General features: G+C 46.5%; 1 protein-coding gene across 1 annotated transcript in view; it reads left to right on the top strand.

Moving 5' to 3' along the window:
• Positions 1-2,230, top strand: part of LOC112947023 — a 24,611-nt gene that overhangs the window by 16,764 nt on the left and 5,617 nt on the right. The window contains exons 6-7 of the mRNA XM_026039031.1: positions 12-102; positions 1,812-1,938. Coding sequence (XP_025894816.1) covers positions 12-102; positions 1,812-1,938 — 218 coding nt within the window. The remainder of the gene's footprint in view (positions 1-11; positions 103-1,811; positions 1,939-2,230) is intronic.

Here is a 2,230-nt window from a genome sequence, read left to right as displayed (position 1 = left end):
CCGGAGAGCAGAATGCTGAAGAAAATTGAGAAGATGCTCGCGATTCGGAACCAGACCGTCAGGGAGATGCTGGCAGAAACTCTGGGAATGTTCATCCTGATGGTAAGGAGGAGATGGGCTCACGTGTGCATGTCTGTGTGTGCGTGTGTATGGAGGGTGGAATGTAAGTGCTTGCAGCAGCAGGTTGTGAGTTCAGGGTTCTTCTGCCACATCTTCGTGGTTGCTCCCCAGCTTGAGGTTGCTGCTTAACTCTCTCCTCTGGTCTCCTGGCAGCCTCAGATCAGGGTGGACAATCTGATGAAGAATATTTGCTGGAAAAGGCAATTCAAGTGGTAGGTGGGGTATGGAAAGAAGGTGAAGTAGGTTGAGGTGAAGAGTCTGCTTCTCTTTTGAAAGTCTTTGGAAAAACAAAAGGAGTCTTTGAATGAAACCAGACAGCAGTGCCTGGTCAGATAGGGCTTGTGACAAACTCCCTTCAGCCCACAGTGAATTGGTGCTRTCCCCTCCATAGTGCCATGGGGACAGTGTGGGCTGTCACTGGTGCCTGCCTGAGATCCTGCTCGGGGCCCAGGGGAGCAGCGGGCGCCTTGCTCTGTGCTCCTCTGCCCCTGGCAGCCTCCGTGGGATGGAAATGGCTCTCACTCCTCTTCCTGCGGGTGCTGCGGGGGCAAATGATGCTTGTGAAAGTCTCTGTGGCCACATCCTACCATGAGGAAATGTAATTGCCAGGTGTACAGTGTGGTGGGAGTTTGCTTTCAGTTGTCTTCTGCTGGCAAATGAGTAGTGTTTACCCCAGTTAGCCCAAAGAGCAGCCCAAAGCAGAAATATAGGTGCTGCAGAACACGCTGACTTATTTTGTGGAGGGACATGTTACCTGGACCTTGTTCTCCTTGGATAAACTCTGATAGAGCTTCAGGTAGCCCCAAGTGGTTGGAGAGGCAGAGTCCTCAAAAGCAGCTTTGTCTTTCTGCAGTGAAAATAAATGATTTTTCCAGCACCTGACCACATTGAGAATGAAGTGTATTTACTTTTGGGACAGAGCAATTTGATAAACATGCATTTTCCTGCTGGAATAAAGTATTTACGCTTCTCTCTAATTTTTTTATTGGCTGCCTTTTAGTCACTAAAAACACTGAAATCTTGACTATTTTCAATTTGTAAATATATGCATCGAAAGCAAAAGTCAAACGAGATTTTTTTTTCATTGGTTCTGGCCCAAATAAGTTACCAAAATCAGTTAAGTTTTAAGTTAAATAGCTTTGCCTTGAGCAAATTACATTTTTAGATAATAAAAGGAAAAAAAAAAACCAAGAATAAAGAAAGGAAATAAAGAAAATTTTTCCCTGCCCTCAGTCCATTTAATGAGAGCTACTGTCTTTGGGATGCCTGTGGTGACTCTGTGTGGATTCACACCCCTCATTTCATGTATAGAAGCTCTCACCAAGATTGTGAGTGATTTCATTTGAATCTCAGACCACAGTATGGGCTGCTTTGGTTTGTGTCCTCTGCACTTGAACACAGACCCAAGCATCTGGTTTGATATGATAGGCACCAAAAAGGAATAGCCAGGCACATGCTCAATTTGTCTCAATTTTTACAGRCTTCAATCTTGTTCGATGCGCTGGGGATAGGTACCTTAGAGTCTTGCTACTTGGGAGAGCCTTTGGAAACTTGCTAGTGTTTCTGAAAAAGTACCAAGGAAGCTGAGTCCACCACAACAGTACTACTTTTAGTTTTTAGTGCAGTACAACTGTAATACTTTTAACATTCCTTCTTTTTCTTCTCCTCCCTTTCTTCTCTCCATTCACTAGCTCTTTGGCTTGTCTTCTGCTTGTCAAGTGACTTTAGGACGAGGAGAATATGGGCAGTATTTCAGCATCAATTTGGGATTTGGCATTGGTGTCACCATGGGGATGYATGCAGCTGGAGGAATCTCTGGTGAGTAGGACACCTGAGTGTATGATGTCTTTGTCCTSTGAAGCCCATGGGTCAGGGACAGCAACACTGGGCTGTGGAGCTGCAGGTGGCTGCCTCCAAACAGAGGCAGTGCCCTCGCCCACAAGAAGCACAGTCCTCCATGCCCAAACAAGAACAGCAGAGCAGGGCCAGGGCCAGCCTTGTGATCCAGTCATCACCAGAAAAGTCCATAGGGGTGAAGCAGGCTTGAGGCCAAGCCAAAGAGTCGAGATGGGAAGGCGACATCGGGATGAACAAGGTGCAAGGCAGGCAC

The sequence above is a fragment of the Nothoprocta perdicaria genome, unplaced genomic scaffold, assembly GCF_003342845.1.
Source record: "Nothoprocta perdicaria isolate Ctin4 unplaced genomic scaffold, notPer1 scaffold_10, whole genome shotgun sequence".
Taxonomy (NCBI): Eukaryota; Metazoa; Chordata; class Aves; order Tinamiformes; family Tinamidae; genus Nothoprocta; species Nothoprocta perdicaria.
This window is presented reverse-complemented; position numbering and strand designations above follow the sequence as displayed.